Below are 22,788 nucleotides of genomic sequence, written 5' to 3' on the forward strand. Positions count from 1 at the left end.
CCCATTTTTGTTAATATGCCTCTCAAGCCATATTGCAACATTGGTATAGAAAGGAAGCAACATATTCTTGAGAACGTTTCATTCAGAAACCGCCAAGAATTGTATGGCAGAAAGGATGCTGAACTTGCTACCTATATGACCTCAGGTAAGACATATAAACTCTATGCCCCCCGGTTAACTCATTTATAAATTAAGAGATTTGAAATTGATGGCCTTAAAGGTTCATTACAATTTTAAATCTATAATTCAAATCAAATATAAAGAATACAAATATTAATCTTCATCTAGGTATTATTCCCGACTCCTCTTTCTAATACTGTGCATTTTTCTTTCTCAACCCCTCCCCAAAAATATAACATTGAAATTCCTAGAAGTTCTTATATGACTTTTAAAGTTTTCAAGCTTAAAAACATATCTTTGAATTTATTAGGGAAAAAATGGGGTTAGTAATCATTGATCTCAAGGTCAAACTTAAAGATTCAATTAAGCAAGAAATCTACTTTATATATCAGCCACATTGATATTGTTTAAGATGCATGTCTACATATGTGCAAATGTGTACATATGTATATATACATGCATGAATATAGATATATGTATGTGCATATATATATATATGTATGTATATGGTGTGTGTGTGAATGTGTATGAATGTGTAGGTGAGAGGGGTGAGAAAGAGAAAAAAGAATAAAATAAAACGTACACACCAGAGAAAGAAAAAATAGACAAAAAATAAATATAATCTCATCTATTATTATATACACTTTCTTGAAATGTAAATTTATGGTTACATATTTTGAATCCTCCCTGATGCTCTGCGGGGCACATGGTACATTGCTAGGTTTTTTTTTTTAATTTTCCTTTTCTGTCTTTCCTTTTCTATTTTTTTCTTATTTTGTATTTAGTTTTAAATAAATAAATATTTTGTAAAAAAGAAAACAATTATCTTTGAAAACTCCTGAAGACATACATTTGCCACAAAATGCAAAAAGCATTTTGCAAATGTAGAAGTATCTCCTGGCAAATAAAAGCTTTTTTTATTGTTTAACTACCCAAAAATCTATATAATAAAATGATAAATATCATTATTGGAAAATAGAATGAGTTTATTTTTCCTGGGCTATTTTATGTGAGAAATCATAGATAACAGAATTTAATTAAGGCATGAATTCAAAGCAATACAATTACCAGGCATAAGTGAATTCCAGTGACTAAACTGGACATTTTCATCAATGGTCCACTTAAATGTCCCTTTGTTTTGTACGTCTGAAAGTCCAATCCAAAAATATTTTTCAGGCCTCAATCCAACAAGACTGGTCAAAAAGGCTTGTTCATATCTAAAAAAAGAAAATAGGAAACACACAATCCTATTATGGGAATTTCTCACAAATTGATGTTAAGAAACAAATTGGAAAAGATGCATCAACTATTTTTGTTATGTGGTTAATGGCTAATAATAATAATAATAACATATATATATATATATATATAGCACTTGTAAGCTTGACAAAGCTTTTTGAGAATATCATTTCATTTTATCCTCATAAAACCCCTTGGAAATAAGTGCTATTATTATGCTTATTTTACAGACAGGAAACTCAGGTAGACAGTGGCTAAGTGACTTGCTCTTGGTCACAGAGCTAATAACTATCTGAGGCAGATTTGAACTCAGATCTTCCTGACTTCAGTGCTGTATCTCTGTACCACTCAGCTAGTAGATAGTATCCTATATGTGCATTTTTTTATATATACAATGTATCCTTTAAGAAAGTCTATGAATCTTGGGGGAAAAGACTATAGAATGTATTTCATTGAATAACATTCATTGATCCAATATGCTGAGTTCAAAATATGAGAACTCAAAAAATTATAAAGAACACAGAAGGCTTTTCCATCTAAGCAGAATTTTATAAACCTAGGATGAACAATAGCAAAATGCTAAAAAAAAAAAAAAAAAAAAAAAAAAAAAAAAAAAAAAAAAAAAAAAAATCACTTGGAACCATACAACCTTAGCCGCATTTAAATCTGTAAGACAAAGATACCAAATAGTAAGTGATGCAGATACTTTGAAAGGTAATCTCCAGGAAAAATCAGAGATAGAACTATGAAAACTTAATGATTTCCAGCACCATGTAGATTGTGTTCCAATCAAGAAGATTTATCTTCCTGAATTCAAATCTGTTCTCAGACACTTACTAGCTATGTGACTCTGGGCAAGTTACTTTAATCATGTTTTCCTCGGCTTCCTCTTTCATAAAAATGGGTTGGAAAAGAAGGTGGCAAACCATTCCAGTATTTTTGCCAAGAAAATCCCAAATATGGTCACAAAGAGTCAGAAATGAGTGAACAACAATATAATCTTTTGGAAAATGAATGGGGAAGTGCAATGGAGATAACCTCTCTGACCTTCAGTTTCCTTCCATGCATGTGATCCTTAGCTAACAAACTTGTTTTGAGGAATGCACTTCTTAACTCTGAAAGTACTATATAAAGTGCGACCATGATCACCCAATCCAGCCATTCCTTAGGTTTTGAATTGACAAAGCTTCCCTTATTATTCCTTTTTTTATTTTTTGCATTGCTATACTGATAGGTACAAAATCACAATGTAAATTAGTAGAGGAGTTGATCTATTTATGAAGTTATGTTCCAGAGTAAATATATGCAAAATTTTATTAGAAAGAGTGGCAGGATAGCATCAGGGATTGAAAACTCTCTTGCTTCTGACACATGTTAGTTATGTGTCCCTTAACATTTTTATGCCCTATGCAGATCCCTAAAATTATTAATTAGAGAGCAGGTACTGATCAGCATTGGTAGCAAGAGTCATCTCACTGAGAGTTTTTCCTTTTGTTACTAATAATTATTATTGTGTGTATCTTTAAGATTTGTAAATTATTATTTTAGTGTCATAACTACTGTAGCAGGTAAGTGCTATTATTATCCTCATTTAATAGATGAGAAACTGAGATACAGAGGTTAAGTGATTTGAACAGGATCACACACCTAATGAGTCTGTGGCTCAATTTGGATGTATCCTTTCCTATTCTAATTCTAGCATTCTTTGCTGTTTAAGGACGAATGAGATCAAAGGTCTGTTCAAAACAAAACAAAACAAAAAATATCTGGTAACTTTTGAATATTGCTCTATGTTAACAAATTAAAGAATAGAATTGGATGTATGAACCAAATTTAGATCATTTGTAACTTACTCTCTAGGATGCTTGTTTGTTTTTAATGGGGAAATATATAGAACACTTTACAGTTGAAAGCTTTCTATCACCCTTTCGTTCCTTCACAAATTTAGCCAAAAAAATAAAATAAAATAAAACAAAATAAAAACCATTTTGTACCTGTCTTCCACAGTAACTAGGTAAGCATTCTGGTTTATGCAGGTATGGTTTGCTACTTCAAATGTTGAAAGTGTCTGCCCAATCATATAACAGTAAGGACCATGTCTTTTCCATCCCTGTTAATATAATCATACAATGGTATAATATTATCAGACTTTCAAATTCATTTGCTATGTATTTTTTAAAAAAAAAGCTTTGAACCCCAAAATTTTGAAATGGGGGGAGGGATTTTCTAAAACTGTTTAAAGAACATGAACAATGTGAAATAGAACTGAAAATATATAAAGGGAAGCTTTAGAACCAATTTGAACCCAGTTGCAAGAGCTGATTGTAAAACTGTCAGTGTGGTCATTTATATACTGACAAATGCTATAAATCAGGATTTGATTTAATATTCAATTGACTGTCTAAACCAGAGGTGGGGAATGTCCAGTCTGTGGGTCATATCAGTCCTGCAAAAGCATTTTCTAAGGCAACTGCAGCCAATGATGAACTGAAAGTCAGGTACAACCTCCCCCTGCTTGAGTTCCATAATTTGATAATTTTGTATGACCCATGAATGATTTTATAACTATCTAAATAGCCCTTGGAAGAAAAAAAGATTCCCTACCCCCAGTCAAAACTTAAAGTGATAGAGAAAATATTAACAATGCAGATGAAACTTAGAAGTATATCTTCAATAAATTTTAGCAAAGAACTAAGCCATCAAAACCTAAATAATATTTAGATGGCTTAGAATATGTTTATATATGTGTCTGTATGTATGTGTGTATATATGTATATATATTTGTGTGTGTGTGGATCAGACCATAACAAATGGACAATGAGTTGAACCCTAAGTTAAACAGGGGAAGGAGAGCAGATTCGATGACCTTTGAGAAATTACAAAATTCTGTCAATGATCCCTAGTTTCCCATGGAAACAAAAGCACAACTTTTTAATAACATTTTACAGTGATGTATCATGGGAAAGACATGGAACACAAGAGTCTCAAAAGAACCATTTTCTCCCCACCTCAATTAAACTGTATACTTTTTGAGGAGTGGGACTTCTCATCTTACAAATGAAGAAACTGTGGTGAATAATATTAAATAATTTGACTGTAGTCAGCTAGAAAGTGACTGAGCTAGAATGTGAACTCATTCATACCTTCCTAATGGCACATTTGAGCACTTAATCTCCCCTTTGCAATCTATATCCCAACTACTCACCTCTCTTCTCCTTTGAATCCTGAGAGCAGAATACTTTCAAGATACCATCATCCAAGATGCCCCCAAGAAATAATCATTAGCCCTTGCTCCTTAAGTAATATAATATTTAGAAAGCACTTAGCACAGCGTCTGTCACAATCATATGTTTGATAAATATTTGTTCTCTTCTTTAAGCACATTAGACCTGATTGAACATGCTTCCCACCTTTAATGATCTGACTGTCCCTAGCCCCCCTACTCATTTTCATTGGCACTGTTCCCTTCCTAACACAGCTACTGACCCTGTAGCAAGCATGGAATGTCCTGAGAGAGACAGCCATATCTGAGCATTTCAGAGTTTGCTGTGTAACATGGACCACTTGGATGGATCGTGAAAACCAATGAGTCATAGAACTTGGCTCATGCTGCAACACTTGGCACTCACCTTCTTACAGCCTGTATCTACTTCCACTACAGGTGGTGTGGAAAGTGGTTTTGACTTGCAGACATAACCATGATGACCCTCACAAGGGTGATCGGCCCAGTACCCATTCTGTGGGGGAAAAAAAAGAAAAGCTGATCAGACTCCTCCATCTTTTTGCAAGTGTGCCTTTGAGAGGGAAAAGCAAAATCCAAGGTAGATTCCTTGAGAATAAAGACCTAACACAATGGGTTAGCAAAAAGTAGGCAACTGATTGGTAATTCTTCCATTTTGGAGGTGGGACGAAGTTGGCCAAACATCCATCATCTTCTGAGTCTAATTTTACACACATATCCTACATTTCAACCCCTTTTACTAAGTAGTCTTCCCTAAGTAGAATATTAATTCCTTCAGAATTTGCCTGAACCGGTTCCAATGATTTTGTGATGGAGAGAGTCATCTGTACCCAGAGAGAGGAGTGTGGGAACTGAGTGTGGATCACAATATGGTCTTCTCACTTTTGTTGTTGTTATTTGCTTGCTTTTTTATTTTCTTTCTCATTTTTTTCCTTTTTGATCTGATTTTTCTTATGCATCATAATTGTGGAAATATGTGTAGAAGAACTGCACATGTTTAACATATTTTGGATTATTTGCTGTTTAGAGGATGAGCTGAGGGGAAGGGAGAGGAAAAATTTGGAACACAAGGTTTTGCAAGGGTGAAGATTGAAAACTATCTATGCATATGCTTTAAAAATAAAATAAAATAAAATAAAATAAAAATAAAAAATAAGGAATTTTCTTGAGGAAGCTAGATGGTCATAGTGCATAGAGCACCAGATCTGGAATCCGGAGGACATGAGTTTAAATGTGGTCTCAGACACTAACTGTGTGACCTGTGGGCCCAGGAAGTAACACTAACTACTGTCTGCCTCCGTTTCCTCCACTTTAAAATAAGGGTGATGATAACCTCTACCTTGCAAGGTTATTCTGAGGATCGAATGGACCAGTATTTGTTTGTAAAGGCCTTGGCATTAACAAATGCTTGCCGTTTTGCTCTGCTTTTGTGTGTTGACTGATTTTGGGTATATACTTGACAAGGCCACTGGAGGTCTCTCTGGGACCATTCTTCTTACAATCCCATTGGGGAAAGAAGGAATAGAGTATTCAACAAAATGATTTCTTCCATGCTGGGTAGTGTCCCCACTCAAGGAGGTGCTTTAATACTGCCCTTGGCTGCCCCAAGCATCTCACTGCATCACCCTAACCTCCCTTAACTAAACCCTGGCATACCATTCTCCTCCATAGAAACATGTGATGGGAAAAGGAAGGAATCCATATTTACATAGTGCTGACAGTGCCCTTCAGGCACTGTGCTAACTGCTTTACCAATATCTCATTTAACCCTCACACATCAACCTGTTATTATCCCCATTTTACAGTTCAGGAAACCAAGGTAGACAGAGGCCAAAAGGTTGTATTTCTAGCTGTGTGATCTGGGATCACACAAACGGATGCAAAAAAAATGTAAAACACATACAAAGTAATTTGGAAGAACACTTCCCAGTATGAAGACTGGGATGGGCTTTGAGTAAGAAGCAGCATTTCATGTGCTCTTAGAGACTAAGAGACAGAGATGGAAAGAGGGAGTATGCCAGTTTTGGGGATCAGTCTGTACAGAAGCAAGGAGATACAGTGTTATTTAGGAGGAAATGCAAGTGGTTCAGTTTGGCTAGACCAGAGAAAGTGAGATCCGGAGTGATGGAGCACAGTAAGCCTGTGAATGTAAAAAGCCTAGAGGTTGGCAAGATGCCTGCCTAAAGAAAAAGAGAAAAAAGAGAGATAGAGAGAAAAAGAGACACAGACACAGAGAACAAAACAGAAACACAGAAAGACTTGGGGAGAGAGGGAAGAGGGAGACAAAGAGAGACTGTGACAGAGACCAAGACAGAGACAGAAACGGAAAGCAAAACAGAGACACAGAAAGACATGGGGAGGGAGGGAAGAGAGAGAGAGAGACAAAGAGAGACAGCGACAGAGGCTGAGACATAGAGAGACAGACACAGAGACAGAGACTGAGAGAGACAGAGTGACAGAGACAGAGACAGAGCAAAACAGAGACAGACACACACAGAGAAAAAGATGACAGAAAGAGACGGGGAGGGGTGAAGAAGAGAGGGAAAGAGGGAGAGGGAAAGAGGAGGAGGAGGAGGGAGGAAGAGGGAGGGAGAAAAAGAAAGGATGAATAACTGTGTTCTATACAGGCTCAAATCAAACATAATTGCAAGAATGCCGCTGCTCTAATGGAATGAAGGAATATTAAAATAATAAAAAAAAACTGAAGAGAAAGGAATCTGGGAGTAGAAAAGGAGAAATTTCTAGAAAGATGGAAGATAATTTCTTAAAGAAACTCCTTTATGTCTTTATATTAAATTACTCATGGTGTGATACCCAACATGGTGTGATAATAGTTCAAACCCCCAGAGTGCAGAGTGCCTTGGGGCACACATGGTTATGTTTCGTCAGCTATAAGATGCAAAGGTTAGACTAGATGAGGTATCTTTAGATCTTCCAAGGGCATCTTCTGTATCTAAATCTATAATCCTCAATGTGATCTCTTAAATCTTCTCGGTATTTTCTGCAAGTTGCACCAAGGATGGCAAACTTTTACAAAGGAAAGAATATATTTAAACATTGCCTGGCAGGTCAACGTTGGAGTCAAAGACCCTGCCCATTTCCCAGTGTCAGTTTGACCATTCTAAGCTCACCAGCAACCACAACTGAAGCACTTTTAACTTTAAGGGGTTCTATTATCTGTTATCATCTTCCCAGATCCTGTACCTGAAAGTTACAAGAATCACACCTTGTGGCAATCACCACATACAGATTGAGGAAACTCAAAGGGACCTTTTTATGTGTTTTTAATATTCAGAAGATTTATTTAAAGGGAATACTGAATTCACACCCTGTGTTCAACATTTTTTAAAAAGCAACTAAAATTTTTAGACATGATAAAATCAATCAAATAATTGGAAAAAATCTAAAATAAAGGGAAAAAAACCTTTTAATTGTGAAAATGAACTAGCTATGTATTCAGGTAATAAAAAAAGCTGGATTCAGATCCTATCTCTAAGCGGTTTCTGGCTGTGGACTTTTTTCACCATGCCACAGAAATCTCTTTGCGCTTGAAGTTCCTTCTATTGCTGGACTTCACACACTAGAAGTCCCTTTATCCTTTTGGCCTTTCCCTCTGATTGACTGATTCCTATATTTTAAAGCTGGCATCCAGGCCGATCATGTCCTCATTGCTCCCTAGGCTGCTCTTTTGATTCCCAGGTCTTTTTTCCTCCATACATCCTCACAATGAACATTAATAGTTTTCCCCTACAAACATACCCCACCTGTTTATCAAATCCATTTTATGGGTTCTCTTCTCCCAAAAGAATAAAAGATCATTGAGGATAGAGACTTTCTGCCCAACACTTAGCACAGTTCCTAGAACATAGTAAGTACTTAATAAATCTTTTTGACTTAGCTAGCTATGTGACCCCTGACAAATCACTTGAGCGTCAATTTCTTCATCAATAAAACAAAATAAATAATGCTTATAATACTTCTCTGTCAGGGCTGATTCATGATTTGAAAATTAAAATTTGTGTAAAATACTTTTTAAATATAAAATTAAAGTGCTATATTAAATGTCTGATATTATTGTTAGTTATTATGAAGTCTAGAAAACAATTAGGAGGCTAACTTTTAGTAAGACTTATGCAAGTTTAGGAATAAATAGTGCTCCTACATATTACATACCAAGACCTTTGTCTGGTATTAAGCTGCTTTAAAATCAATCAGAGACTTTGGGGACACTCTAAATTTATAGCAAGAGTATCATTATCCCATGAAGAAGGCAGCACAAATATTTATCCTCCTTTACAGGTGAGGAAACAGAGATTCTGGGAGCTGAAGAGATTCCCTCCAAATTATACACCAAAATGTAAGGACTTAAAATCAAGTCATAGATTCATAGGTTTATCAATTTATTTCTGGAAGAGATCTCAGAAGTAATCTATCACAATTGCTCTACTTTACAAGTATTCTAGGGTCACAGACAGGTTAGGTGACTTGTCCAAGATGATTAAATAGCAGAAATAGGATGTGAACCAAGAGTATGCTGGAGTCAACTCATACCAACTCCCAAAGTCCATTGTTAAAATTTCAGGGTGAGCATTTGCACTTCAAAAATCAGCCAATACTACCAATCAGGGCTTGGGTTTTTATTTGTTTTGTTGATTATCAAGCCTTAAGAAAATGTTGGAGAAAGAGTTAATACAGATTAGAATTAAAACTGTATTGTTGATATTTCTTTTTCTGGAGAGTCAGCTGCTAAACCTTTGCCAGCCCACCACTGATGTGAATTCTGGTAACACTGAATCCATCACTTTTTTCACCTTATCACACTGCCTCATGACCAAGTGATAATTTATAGCCCCAGAGGGACCCAGAATTCTTACAAGCTGAATGCATCTAACATGAATATGAGCACCTTAAAATATTGAAATTGTTTCTTTACTATCTACTATTAGATTTTTAAATCATATATTTAATTTGCTAAGGGGCAGACACTCCAAGAAGTCTCAAAAAATATAATGTGGATATTCTTAGGGGACTGATCAGAGCATGAAAGGCTGTGTGTCTGCTACATGGAAGACTAGCTAGAATGAAGTTCAAGTTCTTCTTGTGTGCAAAGTCCTCATAGATAGGATCCAGGCAGAGGAAGCCAACGTGACTGGTCAGTTTTAATTCACTTTTTTATATAAACAACTCATTTCTCTTTTAGAACCTGCTGGGAATTCCTCTTTAAGAGGTAGCTCGAGGAGGCCGACCCAATGGAAGATCAACTTTTGAGTTATAAGGTAAGTTTGCCCACCCAACCTACATTACCATTCATAAGGGGCTGATAAGAAAGAAGAGGGAACATTTGCCGTGGCTTGGTTTGAAGCAAGCTCTGGCTAGTACAAGACAGTGGTTAGTACGTATCTTCTTACTTTTCCCTTCATCACGACACAATCTTCCTGCCTGTTATTTGCATGGCTTGGCTCTCCAGGTAACCATTTGGTGAAGGTCACAGGGGTGTCATCACTCCATTCAAAAAACATTTGATGCTTAAGATCATTTAACCCAATCCACAGTGTATCTGTGTCCTCTAAACAGAGAGAGAGAAAAATAACACAGACACATTTTTAGACAAGTATAAGCAAGAGGGGAAAAAAATTGCTTCCTAGAAGGAAAGAAGCAAGTTGGGCAATTGTGATTTTCTCCTATGTCAGCATCAAGGCTATTCTTTCTATGGACCCTACTGCTGTCATAGAGGCTCGCTGACTTCAGTGTCAGAGTTAATCTAGCATAGATACTACAGGAAGGGCTTGAACTTCCTCTACATTCCAGACTATCAGTCTACAGTGAATTATGAAGGTGAGAATTAGGAGTCAGGTTAAGTTAAGCAATTACAAATCCTATTTTATATGGATAGCAATAACGAAATAAATGAGTTAAATTAACTCATTTATATGTACTCACACACATAATTGATAGAAACTTTTCTATTCATAAAACATCAGGTTTAGTTACACACACACACACACACACACACACACACACACACACACACACTAAGTAGTTACACCTTATTTGTATAGACAATAATATGATCAGCCATTTATAAATCTTCTAATGTATTAAAAAAAACATAAAATTACAACTTCCCCAAATCTCAGACTTCAAAGGATCCTCAGAGACTATCTAGTCCATCCAATACCTAAAAGATTTCCTGAAGAAAGTACCCCAAAATGGTCATCCAACCTTTGTTTGGAGATCTCAAATCAAGGTCTCATATTTTTTTCCAGTTTCTGGTTTACACACACACATACAGACACACGTATATATGCATGTCTATATGTATGTATAAATACATACACTCATATGCATATGTGTATAGACACATGTATTTATGTATAAACATATATATGTTATATGTGATATGGAATAATGTTTATAATATTCTTATTACTTCATGAGAAAGTTCATTCCATTTTCGGATATCTATAATCATTTGTCCCTTTGCTCCTAGTTATCACCCTCTGGGGACAGGCAGAAGATCAGTTCCTCTTCCATAAAATAACCATGCAAAAACTTGAGTTCACGAAATCCTATGTCCAACCCCTTCCCCCCTCCATGTCTCTTTCTTTGGGCTACACATTTCCATTTCCTTCAACTGATCCTAATATGGCAGAAACTTGAGATCTTTTGCCACCTTGGTTGCCTTCTTCTAGGCAACTTGTCAATCAATATTCTTTCCTTATGGTTTACCAATATGTTTCCTAAAATGGATTCATGATTCAAATAATAAACTTTATATAAAACACTTTTTAAATATAAAAGACATGCTGGATGTGTTTGTGTCATTGTAGAGTACAGAAGCACCATCATCTCCTCGGTCATGGATCCCCAATCCAGTATGAATCCATTAGATTTTTTTGGTTGCCACATCCCTAACTCTACCCAAATTCTCCTTTGGGAGATATTGGAGGATAGAAGAATCTGGCACCTTCTGGTCCATCAGGTCGCAAAGAATCAGACACAGCTAAATGACTGAACAATCACAATCCCTATGTTACTCATTTTCTGCCGGCATTTCACTAAAATCACCCAGATCTCTTCCTCATCATCTATTTGTGAGATGGATTTCACAGATGAAAGACTTTATGCTCATCTCCATGGAGTATCAAATTACATTTGACCCAATATTCTGCTTATCAAAATCGTTCAGAATTCAAAATCTATCATCCAATTCATTAAATATCCCTCCCAACTTTGACTCATGCATATTTGATAAGCATGTCAATCACATGCTATTCCAAGTCCTTGATCAAAATGTTTAACAGCTCAGGACCAAGCAGATTCCCTGAGGCACACCATGGACACTTCCTGCCAACATGACATTGAGCCATTAATGATAATCCTTTTGGTCTAGACAGTCAACCTGTTTTATACCCATCTAACTATAATATTACTTTGCCCATATCTCTTCACCTTTTCCTCGAGAATAGAAGTCTTTATGACATATGTCAGTGGTGCTAGGAGTTTAAATTATCTAAAAATTCTATTATTTCATTGATAGTGCTATATTCAAGGGACTTTAATCTTTGTTATAAAATTGATTGATATGTGAGACAATATATTGAATTATTACTCAACAAAATCAATACTAAGTTTGATTACTGATTTCTTATCTATAGATCTGCAGGGAATTTGGTAGAATTTTATTTTAGATCATAAAAATAATACATTATTTTAGGAAAATAAAATAATTTCCTTTAAATTAACAAGATGAAGCTATGAATTTGTCCAAAAACTTTGGAAAACAATGTGGAATTATGCTAAGGACATAACTAAAATAACCATCCCTTTGACTCAGTACTCCTACCACTAAACATATACCCTGAGGAGGTCCAAGATAGAAAGGTCCAAAAGATTTACAGCAGTACTTCCTTCTTGTACTTTTTGTATAAGGAACTAAAAACATAAAAAGCATCTCACTGATGGAGGAGTAGCTAAACATATTATAATATATGGATATAATGAAATATTACTACATCTTGAAAAATTATAAATTCAAAGAATAGAGTGAAGCTTGGGAAGACATATATGAAGTAATGAAAAGAGTAGAAACAAAACTAGAATGCATGTGTATGTATATATGTATATACATACACACACATATATATACACATATATATTTATATTTATGGAAGGGAAATTTCCATATTACTTGGAAACAAAGGTAATGTAAAAACAAAAGATGTCAATTTTTAAAACCCTTAAGAATGAATTATTCAAAGTTTAAATAATTTAAATAGTCTTGGATGAGATGAAAGCGGTCATGGCCAGTTTTCTCTAGATTTCTTTATCAATTTTTCTTCAGATATATTTTTAAAGTTTTTCTGATGTGTTTGTAGGGATCTAGGTCCCTCTAGGTTCTAAGACAATATCATCTAACATACATTCAATTCAGGCATTTCCTAAAAAGAAAATAATGATAGACCCTGAAAAGTATATTTAATTTTCTAGAGAGTCTATCATGAGCTATGCTTATGTCAAACTACCCATGTTTAAGTTTAATTTGATTATTTTAATCTTGGCAATAAAACTTCTTGACAGTAGATTGCAAAGATATTGTTATGGAGAGTGAAGAAAAATGGTTAGATCCTGAAAATGTTGAAAGACTTCTCTATTTCAGGATTTCCTTCAGTGGTTTTAGTCCTTCCGTTAAATGTCACTGAATTTCATTTTTGGAGAAGTCCATTGTTGGCTTAAGTCCAATAACAGCAGGTGTTTCCAGCACTCTGAATCATAAATGACAGAATGCATTTGCAAGAGGGGTATACAGTTCTTTCCTTAACCCATCTGGAAAAAATTGTAAACTAGCAGGCTTCGAACCCACTACTAAGCACTTTGGGTGCAGGTTCTTTTTCCAGTAGATGTTGCCATTGACAACCAGGTTTGTGTATTGTATAGAATCCTGGATTGGGGGTCAGAAATATCTAAGTTCAAATCCTGCTTCAGTTACTTACTAACTGGGTGATACTGGCAAATTACTTTTCTTAGCCTGAACTTCTTCATTGTTAAGTGGGGATGAGTAGCAATACTTATCTTACAGGTGAAAAAGAAATAGCATACAAAGTTTTTAAAATATCTTGAGCTTAGTGGCTCAGAAAAAACTGGAGAATTACCAACTTTCCTGTAAAATGTTGTCATAATAATGTCCTTTCCCTCTACCACTGATATTTATTGACCTTTTCTAATTTTATCAAAAATAGACATTGAATATATATATATAATTACAGCATCATTACCATTACCATTTTCCCTCTCCAATGATATACTTTAAATGCATATTATATTCTATGGTTAATACAGAAACATTTATATCAACAATCTAAAAAATTCTAAGTATTTGAAATGTAAAAGACATATGTTTTTATCTGCTATAACTATTTCCTTCATTTATCTCTTCAAATCCTAATTCATCATTTTAAATAAATGCCCATTAATAAGTTAAAAGTTGTGATATCTTCTAGAGAAGATTAGCTATTTCTTAAATTGGATTTTAAAATAATTGAGAATTATACCTCCAGTTTCTCATTTTCCTCCTCTTACGGTTTTCTCTGTCTCCATTATAACTGCTTTCTTCTTAATTCCTATGATTTTTTTCTTATCTCCTAACTTGTTCCATAGTTATACATCAGAAAGGGACTGACTTCTACCATAATCATGACCCATTTCTTCTTTTTTTGCTTGATGGAAACAGATGATCTACATACACAACTACTGACTCAGAAGACTCTTTGTTCCCAGCTTGAGAGCTACAACTCGTTATCATAGATACTTGGTAAATTTTTGGACTCATTTATATTCAGGATCATAGGACTCTGGAGTTGGAGATTATTTATTCCAATTCACACTTTATAAGGAATTCCCACTTCATTATGATCCTCCAAAATTTTCTTGAACATCCTTTTCTTCCTGATTCTAACCTCAACATTCTATTATGCACACTGCCTTTAGTTATACTAAAAATCTTAGTATTTCATAAATTATAGAGCAATATCTATAATAGAAAATTCAGGGAATAGGAAATAGAAGAGAATAAATTGTACTTGTATGAATTCTTACCATATCCCAACTGAGAAAAGATGAAGTCAAACTCCTCTATACTATGGATACTTGCCAGATCTCCTCCTTCCTTTCTGCAGGTTGTTTTGGCATCTTTTTGTATTTTGGGTTCTCTACTAATTTTGTAACAGTGACCTGCATATGGCCACCACTGGCTTGGGCAGGAAATGGGAACATCACTTTCTAGAAAATTTTTAAAAATAGATTTCAGATTAAACAAAAGAAAGATTTAAGTGAACAATCACAATATTTTCAGACATTGTACATTTGTACAGAACTTTGTGAAAGCAAATAAAGCTGAGCACCAGAAATCCAAATCTCTTGATTTTGTGGCTCACATGAACAGGTTTTTTGGAGTTTAAAAAAAAAAACTAAGTCTATCCTTTATAGTCAACAAAGTTTCATTTGAATTCCATAGAAATCATGTTTACTAAACTATGTTGTTGCTGTTGAATCTGACTCTGGATGATCAATTTGGGATTTTCTTGACAAAGATAGTGGAGTGGTTTACCATTTTCTTCTTTAACTCATTTTACAGATGAGGAAACTGAAAGAGCAGAGTAAAATGACTTGCCTGAAGTCAGAGAGCTAATATCTGAGGCTGGATTTCAATTCAGAAAGAGGAGCCTTTTTAACTCCAGACCCAGCACTCTACCTACTGTGCCATCTAGTTGTCCTTTTGCTAAATAGTCAAAAACAAACATTTTCAGAGCAACCCACTAGAAACAGGAGACATTTCATTTGTTCTCAAGGAGATTATCATTTAGAAGAAAATCCAGAATATAAAAAAGAATAAATAACAGTACAATGTATCTTATACTTAGTATTAAATACTTGAAGAACACAAATAAATGTTAGAGGAATTCGGTTTAACAGAGGGATTAAGCTAACTTTAAATGGAATTTGAGCTAAGACATGGATAAAAGTTAGAGAAAAGAGAGAAAGGGAGAAATGTGGGAAGGAGGAAGAAAAGCAGGAGAAAGAGATAGGGGAGGGCAGCTAAGAAAAGACCAAATTTTACTAAATGTTGTATCTCCATCAGTCTCTAGTAGATCAGTCTCTAGTAGACAAATGTTGGTAGAATTGATGAGTGACACTTTACTAATTAAGCTAAGAAATGGATGAATGAAAATCCTACTCCATTTTGTTGTTCATCTTTTAATTTATATACTCTGTCTCTCCTTACCAGAATATCCAGCCCAGAGAGCTTGCCTTTTGATTCTCTACATTCCCAATACCTAGCAAAGTATTCTACTTACAGTGTCTTGATTAAATGTTTGATATTGATTATGATGCAATATGTAACATATCAGTCACTACATATCAAACACTCTCAAAATGATGTATATTCAAAAGGAATTTAATGAAACTTTGGAGCCCTCTTGTGGAAAAAGTTAATTTTGTTGCTCAAAAGTTTTAAAAAACTCAAATGTAAAGAACATGTCTATTTGTCAGAAATTCTTAAAAGTGTTCATTGAGAAGGAAAAGAAATTCACACATTCAGGATGAAAAAAAGACAAAAAGAAACCCCTAATTTTATACCATCAAGACTTTTTAGAGGGGGTCAAAGTTTACTAAGTTCATTTTATCATCATGGGATGTTTGCAGTTACGGTATGATTATATGCTGTATTTCTCTTCCTGACTTAACTGGTCACAAATTCTGTATCCTGCAAATGCAGCCCAGAGTCTCTTTGGGAATCCTTGTATTGGAATACCTACCTCTCTATGTCCAGATTATTATACATTACATATCACTTTATTTCATCCTCACCACAATTCTAAAATTATGATATCTCTTTTGCAAATGGGAAAAATCATAAAGTTTAAGAGGCTTGCTCATTCATACAATTAACAATGGCTTAAAGCAGGATCCAAATTCAGATCTTCCTGATTCCAAGTCCAAGCAAGCTGTTCACTCATTTTGCCACAGAGCACACTATAGAATCATTCCTGGATCATAGATATAAATTTCAAAGGCATCTTGGAGGCTAAGAATAAATAACTCATTTTATAGATGAGTAAACTGAGATGTCTTGGTCAGAAACCTAGTATGTGTCTGACTCAAGAGTTAAACTCAGACCTTCCTGTCTTAAGTTCAGTGCCTCACTAATTTGCCACCTAAGCAAGATGAAAGAAAAGAAAGAGGAAGAAATTCCCAAAGAAAAATATCCTCAGGAACAGATGAGTCATCAAAGCTAGTGTCAAGATATTAGCAAATGACAGAAAATGACAGAGCAAAAAAAATAAGTAAAACTTTACATTTCCAGAGGTATATAACAGATATGATAGAGGTAGAGGATGGTCATTCCAAAGTTTATGTAAAGAATACAGGATCACAAATACTGAGGAGGATATATATCCAGTAATCCCTTCCAAATAGCAACTTTCCCCCCATCCTGGTTTCAATATAAAATCAGTTGGCATAAGAAATTAAATTGGAATGCAGACAACATACAAAGGTCAGCAGACAACATAGAGTCTATGATCAAATGTTAACCCAAATTTTACAATAAAGTACTGTAAACAGCCCATAAAAGAAAAGGGAAATTCAGACTTCTTCTCTGATACTAAGGGAATGACAAAAATTTCACCCAAATTTTCCAGATTGCAGGGATGCAGTATTCCTACCCTTGATGTAGAAGGGGTAATTGCATATATACATATTTGTATATATATATATATATATATATATATATATACATATATATATGTATACAGAGAGAGAGAGAGAGAGAGAGATACATATATGTGTGTGTATATTTTTCCTTATAGTTAGAAATAATTTAAATTTTGTTATTTTAAGGAAGAAGAAATGCATGAATTGAGTTGAGGATTTGAATTGATCCCATGCTATTTAACATTTATATCAATGACTTGACTAAAATTATAAATGGCATGTAAATCAAAAAGATGCTATAAAAATAAAAAAATTTAAAGATGCTATAAAGGGAGGAGAGCTAATGAAGACGTTGGGTGATGGAGTATTTTATTTGATTGACTCTAAGAAGTCTATTTAATGATGATAAAGTAAAAACATACTTGGAATAAAAATCATAAGCATATGACAAGGGAGACATGCCTAGACAGCATTTTTTATGGAAAAACAAAAACATTGTGGAAGGATAGTTTACCATGAGGCACCAAGAGATGACCAAAAAGTTTTTGCAAACTTAGGTCAAATTAATAAAAACATAGAGTCCTGTATTAAGGATAGGTAGATCCTATTGTATTCTGCCCTGATCAGATCCAGTCTGAAGTGTTATATTCAGTTCTGGTTGGCATGTTTTAGGAAAAACAATTGATAAGTTAAAGATGTGGTGTCAAATTCTAATAGAAATGGGGCACCATTAAACCCTATTCCAGGGTCTCTGTGGGCTACTTATTGACTTTAGTTTTTCAGCCATATTTTTAAGTGATATTATCTGACAAGCAATGATATCTAATTGTGTTTTTAACTAAAATTCTATTTTAAGTGATTTTTTTGTTTTTTACTATTTATGTTTTAATATATCTTTTAATTTATTTTGTTAAGTATTTCCCCTATTAAATTCTAATTTGGTTCAGTCTGCACATGAGAATACTGTGGAATGCATTTATGCATGAGCCATATATTTGGCACATTCTGAGTTAGAAACCCAAAGGTGAGAGATCAGGAGGCTAAAAGTTCTCAGGTAATATCACATGTGAACTATTAAAGAAGCTGGAATTGTCTGTCTTAGAGAAAAGAAAACTTATGGATAAAGAAGATCTGTTTTCAGTCTCAGTCTCCTTTTCTGGATCTTCATCTATGTCATGACTATTGACGATGGGTATCCCTAAAAGCTCAATCCTAGGTTCTATCTTATCAATAATCAACAATTATCATAAAAATCAATAATTATCATCATTATGCAGATGATTCCCGGATCTAATTCTAATATTTCTCCTGGGCACAGTATGGTCAACATCAACTGCTTCTTAGATATTTCAAATTAGTACTTCAAACCCAGTTGGAGACTTTTATACACAACCCTAAGCAAAGAGCAAGTGGGGGTTACTGTGTATGGAGGTAACATGGTCATACCTGTGCTTTAGGAAAATCACTTTAGAAAATGAGTGAAAGTTAGAATGAAGTGGGGAGAAACTGGAGGCAGAAAAGCCAAATGGATGGCTTTTGCAATAACCCATGCATGATGAGGTTAAGAACTAAAATAGGATAGTATCCTTGTCAGAAAAAGAAGGGAACCCCATGAGAGAGACTATGAGAGTAAAATCAACAGAATTTGGAAATAGAATAGATGTGTGGGCTATGTGAAAGTTGAGGAAGACATCTAGGTTGTGAGCCTAGGTAATGGACAATGGTGGTCCCTTCGATAGTAATATAAAAGTTTGGAAAGAATATCCACTTTGAGATGTCCAATAGACAGAGATGTGAGAGCAGAGAGAAGAAAAGAAAGTAGTACTAGATAAACAGATTTGAAATTTATCTGCATGGAAATGATAGTTAAATCCAGTAGAGCTGATAATTTAATCACACTAGATAGTAATGATCAGGAAAAGAGGGTCCAGAAGAAAACCTTGAGAAGTCTTACAGGTAAGAAACCTGAATGAAGATCCAGCAAAGGAGAGTGAGAAGCAGTCACACTGCTGCAGAAGTGAACAGATGTGAACACATGAAGATCAGTATCATGAAAACCTACAGAAGAGAGAGTCCTAAGAAGAGGGCTACCAATAACACTAACTATATTAGAGGTTGAAAGAGATGATCCTGAGAAAAGGCCTTCTGACTGGCAATTAAGAGATCAGAAGTAATTTTAAAGAGAAAAGTTTCAGTTGAATGAGATAAGAAGCCAAACTGCAGAATGCTTAGAAGAAGAGAAAAACTAGAAGCAGCAATTAAAAAGAACTTCTCAAGGAATTTAGCCAAGAAAGAAAAGAGAGAGAGAGGTCGAGATGTTTGAGAAGGCTAGATCAAGTGAGAGCTTTTTTGGGATGGGAAGAGGGGAAGGTTTGTAAATATCAGGGAAACAACCAATAGAGAGCTAAAGATTTCAAATTAGTGAGAGATTAGGAATGATAATGATCAATATGCATGAGAAAAAGGGGGATTAGATCAGAAGTGCAGGACAACCTCTTCATCTGAGACTGTAATGATGGAGGTGGTAGGTGGATATGTCTAAGTGATACAAGATGAAAAGAAAGAGATGATGGATCTCTCATTGAATGGCTTCAGGTTTTTTTTTTCAGTGAATTATGCAATGAAGTCATCAGTTGAAATATGAAGAAGAAAATATCAAAGGAAATGAGAAATTTGAAAAAGTTACTGTGAAGACATGGGGAGCAAATTGATTGCAGAGGAATAGAATCATTGCCTTACTACATCAAAGTCCCAACTGAGTTTAAATAATACACATTTGTAATGAACTCATTTAGCACAGTTTTATAATTTCCTCCAGCTCTATTCAAGCAGCATGTGAATTGGCATTTTGGAAGCAAGGAATAGAAGTAATCCAAGAGTGAGAATCAGTACTTTCAAATCATGGTCCTGGAGAAGATTTTCAAGAGTCTCTTTGAAAATAAAGAGATCAAATCATAAATATTTTTAAAAATTAAGTCAGACTATTTACAGGAAGGTCAAATTAAAGCTAAAGCTCAAATACTTTAGCAACATAATAAAAATGTCAGACTCATTAGAAAAGACACTGAAGTAGGAAAAAATTGAAAGCAGAAGAAAAAGAGAATGCATTAGTTGGAGAATGGCTGAATAAGTTATGGCATATGAATGCAATGGAATATTATTGTTCTATGGGAAATGATGAACAGGCTGATTTCAGAAAAGCCTAGAGAAGACCCAAGAGAACATTGTACACAATAACAATGTGATTATGAAATGATCAACTCTGATGGACTTGACTCTTCTCAACAATGAAGCAATTCAAGGCAATTTCAATACATTTGTGATGGAAAGAGATATTTGCATCCAGAGAGAGAACTATAGAGACTAAATATAGACCAAAGCAGAGTATTTTCACTTTTTTGTTGTTGTTATTGTTGTTTTACTTGTCTGTTTGTTTTTCTCATCTTTTCCCTTTTTGATAATGATTTTTCTTGTGCAGCATTACAAATATGGAAATATGTTTAGAAGAAATGCATATGTTTAACCTATGTCAGATTGCTTGCTGTCTAGAGAAAGGGGAAAAGAGAAGTAGAGAAAAAATTTGGAATAAAAGATTTTGAAAAGATGAATGTTGAAAACTATCTTTGCATGTATTTGGAAAAATAAAATACTATTTTAAAAGGGGGGAGGTGGCAAACATGGAAAGAAGGAACATGAACTTGAACATAATTTGATAGTAAAGGATTGAAAATCTATGGGGTCATGAAGAGTAGGACACAATTGAACAACAATAATAAAAAAGGTTGAGATTTAGCAAGATGTGGTTAGCAAAATGAGATTTCGCAAGGGTTCAGGGATTAAAGAATATGACATAGTATAGAGCTGAATTTGGTTCGCCATTGGGTGGAAATAGTAACTTTAGGAGAGTATAAATAGCACACAGATAATAACCTGAGAAAGAACTAAAGGGTGTAGGGAAGGAGAGCCTAGTAAAAATGAAAACTAAGGTTAGGGACTGAGACATAGTGAAAAATGACATGAAAAATTGCTCAGATGAAGGAATTCTGGAGTTCATGAACATAAAAGTAGAAAACATATGGGTGATAGCAAAATACTGTTAGGTAAGTTACAAACTTTTTAGGTCTATCTTTCAAAGTTATTACACTAAATTTACATTAAGTCTTAATTTTACTCACAAATGAAATCTAGACTTTCCAGTCACTTTTGAGTTAAATAATTTACATACCTGAGGGAATAATGAATTGATTTAGTGAACTGTTTCCCTTTTTACATATATATCCAAGTTTCTGAGAGCATTCTACATTTTCCCATTTGGCATTTTTTGCAGGATTCAAGAGCACACAACTTTTTCCAGGTTCAAGTGCTGGACTTCCTTTGAGAAAAGGAGATAAAAAAGAGAAATTTAGATATGAGAAATATTGGTGACAATTTCAAACCAACCAGAGTTCCATAATGAAATGTATAAGAAGTCCAAGAGAAAATATTGATATCCAGAGGAAACAGTGAGGAAAAGTACATGGAAGGGAAAAACTATTGAGCTGCATTTTAGTTATCCTAACATCAAGAGCAGTTGTGAGGATGAATGAAATTAGATGATGTCTTCAAGTAGGAGAAAAAGTTTCTTTGTCTCAAAGTCTGTGGAAGAAAGAAAGGGAAAAGGAGACACAAGATAGAAATGATGATTGAAGCTACATAGCAGTCAGGAATGTGATTTTTTTTAAAGTGCTACAAAGTCTTTTTTGAATATTGTCATTTCCTGACCCCAAATTTCCCAACACACTCATTAGCTGTAGATCCCCCTGTTCCCTATTAGAACATGTCTTCTATTTCATCATAAATTTTAGTGGGAAAACAGGATTGACTTTACAATCAACTCTGTTGGAATGCATCCATTCTATAAAGCAATAAATTCTTATATTTTTGTGTCACTAATACTTAAAAACAATGATGTTGTGGCTAGAGCTCTCTTTCCCTTCTAGTATTACAAAAATGCTTGGTATCTAAAAAATTTCCAGATATTTGTGAAGACTATTTGATTAATACATATAAAGTTCACAGAACTACTTAAAGATAAGTATAAGGATATTTAAAATTTTGTGACCCTTGAGTTGTGTGGTTAAACAATAACAGGATATCTGGACTAAAAGATAATTTGAAAGAAATGGTAAAAAATTTTCAAGAATTACTGACATAATATAATATCCTATTGTCGTTGTTTATTAATTATACACTAGAAAAGTAATAAATCATTCTATAAACTTAATTATCAATACATTATTTACAACCTCTGGGGAATTAGTATTTAGTGCTCTTTTTAAATGCTTACCATTGTCATAATAGTATTTGAATACTTAGAGTTGTAATTTGTATAAGGTAAACCTAATAGAATGAAAGCATCTTGAAGGCAGAACATTTTTTGCATCCACAGTGCCTGACACAATACCTTGCACGTAACAGACACTTAGTAAATGCTT

General features: G+C 34.3%; 1 protein-coding gene across 1 annotated transcript in view; it reads right to left on the minus strand.

Moving 5' to 3' along the window:
* The window catches only part of MRC1 (mannose receptor C-type 1), a 106,213-nt gene that overhangs the window by 38,763 nt on the left and 44,662 nt on the right, over positions 1 to 22,788 (minus strand). Inside the window, exons 6-11 of the mRNA XM_012551262.3 lie at positions 21,540 to 21,686; positions 14,696 to 14,878; positions 10,009 to 10,166; positions 4,989 to 5,096; positions 3,354 to 3,469; positions 1,189 to 1,337 (exon numbers count right to left, since the gene is read on the minus strand). Of these exons, the coding sequence (XP_012406716.1) occupies positions 1,189 to 1,337; positions 3,354 to 3,469; positions 4,989 to 5,096; positions 10,009 to 10,166; positions 14,696 to 14,878; positions 21,540 to 21,686 (861 nt within the window). The remainder of the gene's footprint in view (positions 1 to 1,188; positions 1,338 to 3,353; positions 3,470 to 4,988; positions 5,097 to 10,008; positions 10,167 to 14,695; positions 14,879 to 21,539; positions 21,687 to 22,788) is intronic.

This window comes from Sarcophilus harrisii, chromosome 5 (assembly GCF_902635505.1).
Source record: "Sarcophilus harrisii chromosome 5, mSarHar1.11, whole genome shotgun sequence".
Taxonomy (NCBI): domain Eukaryota; kingdom Metazoa; phylum Chordata; class Mammalia; order Dasyuromorphia; family Dasyuridae; genus Sarcophilus; species Sarcophilus harrisii.